The sequence below is a fragment of the Mus caroli genome, chromosome 6, assembly GCF_900094665.2.
Source record: "Mus caroli chromosome 6, CAROLI_EIJ_v1.1, whole genome shotgun sequence".
Classification (NCBI taxonomy): Eukaryota; Metazoa; Chordata; class Mammalia; order Rodentia; family Muridae; genus Mus; species Mus caroli.
This window is the reverse complement of record NC_034575.1, coordinates 121,306,182-121,309,015: the sequence shown is the minus strand read 5'-3', so window position 1 is coordinate 121,309,015 and position 2,834 is coordinate 121,306,182. Positions and strand designations below refer to the sequence as shown.

At 52.2% G+C, this 2,834-nt stretch overlaps 1 protein-coding gene across 1 annotated transcript in view; it reads right to left on the bottom strand.

The window, feature by feature from the left end:
- The window catches only part of Vwf (von Willebrand factor), a 137,928-nt gene that overhangs the window by 85,759 nt on the left and 49,335 nt on the right, over positions 1-2,834 (bottom strand). The window contains exons 10-11 of the mRNA XM_029478271.1: positions 2,531-2,775; positions 1,182-1,282 (exon numbers count right to left, since the gene is read on the bottom strand). Coding sequence (XP_029334131.1) covers positions 1,182-1,282; positions 2,531-2,775 — 346 coding nt within the window. The remainder of the gene's footprint in view (positions 1-1,181; positions 1,283-2,530; positions 2,776-2,834) is intronic.

Sequence of the window (2,834 nt, the reverse complement as noted above, 5' to 3'; positions counted from 1 at the left end):
GAGAATCCAGCTGTCTTCTATTAAATGGATCGTTAAGGAGATCTGCAGCCATGTGCGGCCATGGTATTTTTCTTGCTGCTTACTTACTGGTGTCTCCTGATCCCTGCCTAACTTATTTTTCAAGGGAAAAGTACTTACAAATGTCTGTTAGGAAACAAGGTTTAGTATTATGTTATAAATGAGTTAAGTACTTTAATGCCTCCGCTTTAACGNTTTTTTTCTGTCTGGGATTTTGCTTTTCTGTTTGTGTCAGGATCTTACTATTGAGCTCAGGTCGGCTGAAACTCACTATGTAGCCCAGGCTGGCCTCCAGCCCCTGTCACATTCCTCCTCATCTCTGGGATATGTCACTATGCTCAGCTCTGATTTAGCCATTAGCCTGGCAAGTATCAGTAGCTATAATCTCACCAAAGATCTCAGGGACTCGCCTCAGACATTTTTAAGAATCTAACAACGTCCTGACACCTGACAGTGAGGACCATGGTCTAACAACAGGAGGATACCAGCCAGTGAACTAACCCTCATTGTGTTGAGGATGAGGGCTGCTGGTGGTTCCCAATGTCCCCTGGCTGTCTCCCCTATGAGGCAACACTAGTGAGGCAGTTCCTGGTCTGCCCACCTACCAGGGACTTTGCAAGGCCAGCAGATCTGGAAGCCCAGTAAAATGTGCATGTTACCGTCCCATCTGATTATAGAATCATCCAGNGGACACGACCCACATATGNATCCATCNAGTGGCTCGGTAAGGAATGTGGAGGACCCCTCCCCCACGGCTTTCTTCAGACATATGGGCAGGATACTGGGTTTGAGCTGGGTACGCCAATCTGGCTCTTCCCTCCCTTGCTCCCCACAGTGAGTGCCCAGGGACACACCCTGATCCAAGACTTTACTGCAGCTCAGAAACTGACAGGCAAGCCATACAGGGGACTCTGACATCTATTCTGGAGATCAGCACAGCACCCAAGCCGCAGGGGGGGAAACCCCGGGAATAACAGGGAGCCCCCAGAAAACAAACATCAGNTTCTCACACACAGAGAGGCCTGTTCCTTGCTCTGGGGGTGTAAAGTGTGAGGAGAAAGAAATTCTTCTCTCCTACCACACAAAGCTATTTCGCCCACAGCACAAGGGGTACTTTGTAAGGGTCAGGCTNCAGCGAGGCTGTAGCTTAGAAAGGGACCTACCTTAACCAGTAGCCGCCCACGGCCATCCCAGTCCATCTGCAGGTTCTCCGCATAGCTGAGGCGTACAGAAGCCATCACTGTGTGCTGGATGCGGAGGTCACCTTGAAGCCATAAGTCCAGGGCATCAGTTCAGATAGGGAGGTGACAGGGGTGACTGGTGTGTTGTGGGTCTCAAAGTTGTGTTTGTGAGGTCTCGAAGTATTATGGCAATGACAATCAAGGAGAGGAAATCAAATAAATGTCCATGAAGCAGGAGCAGGGGATGTGGGGGAGACCTCTCTGGAGGAATGAACTGGGTGGATAGAGGCAAATAAATTCCTAGAGAAGCCACTGGGCTACCATGACCTGTAATTCCCNTTATGGGCACCAGAGGGCAGCAAAAGCCCCAGCATCCTGAGATCCTGGCGGTGAGGGAATCCTCTCTGGTTTTCAACTAGAGTCGCCTGGGAGGAAGGAACCTCAATCGAGAGAGGATGCTTCCATCGACCCATAGGCATGTCTGTTGACATTCTCTTGACTGTTGATTGATACGAGAGGGGCAGTGCTACCCCTGGGCAGGCGGCCCTGGGCAGGTCTAAGAAAAGTAACTGCCAGGAGCCTGGGAGAACAAGCCAGCGAGCAGCCTTCCTCCTACACCAGTTCCGGCCTCCAGGTTCCTGCATCGGTTCCTGCCTTGACTGGGCTCAATGATAAACTATGAGGTGGAAGTGTCCAAGGAAATAAACCCTTTCCTCCTACGTTGAAGGAAAATGTCTATGACAACCACTAAGCACTTGGACCCCTGTTGGCTTCCAGGCTGGAAGTCCTCCTAGCTGAAAGATGCCGCCGTGTGCAAAGTCCGCTGCTGCAGAAAGGCGGAGATGTGAGAAAGCTTCCACCTGGTCCTGGAGGAGTACATCAGCTCCCGGGGGTCACACCCGGCATAAACACACATGTAAACACAGCGAACATTCACTGTGCTCATCGGCTGTGTGCCAGGTTAGGGTTACAGGCTACAGGAGGCCAGGAGTCATGGAGGAGAGAGATTTAGAGCTGATTCGAAGGTAACGATTGGGAGTNGTTCACCACAAAGTCAGTTCATGTGACGCGGGTGAAGACACGAGGCAAGAAGGTGTTTCTCATGAGGCACTTGGCCCAAGTAACATCCTTTGAGCTAACAAATTGTCTATCAACCCTGGCCTCTCAACTGGGTCAACCTCTGCCTCTTCTCTTCCAGAGTCAAGAGTACCCAGGACACCTTCCCACCCGTCCCAGCTAAATCTTCATCAGGTTCCCAGGAAAGAACTGGGTACCCTCGGCGGGCAGGGACATAGGCTGGTACCGTGTGGAGGANGTGGGCATGAGCTTACCTTGCAGGAAGGGGAGCTGGACGTCCTGGCCATCGATGCCCACTGCTCCCCCGTGCTTCAGTTTCACGAGGCTGTTGTGCAGGGCAGACAGCCGCACACTGACCGAGCGGGTGCAGACAGCATCAGGGTCATCGGCACACTGAGACATGGAAATGCAGAGTGACCTTACCACAACCCCATCGGGCCGGGACGCAGCCTCGGCCACATAAAGGAGGGGACCCTGCTGTCCCCCACCCCACTTAGCCCTCCATTTCAAAAAGCAGAGGTTTAAGGAATCACAGACTAGACCTGAGGGGGTGACCCT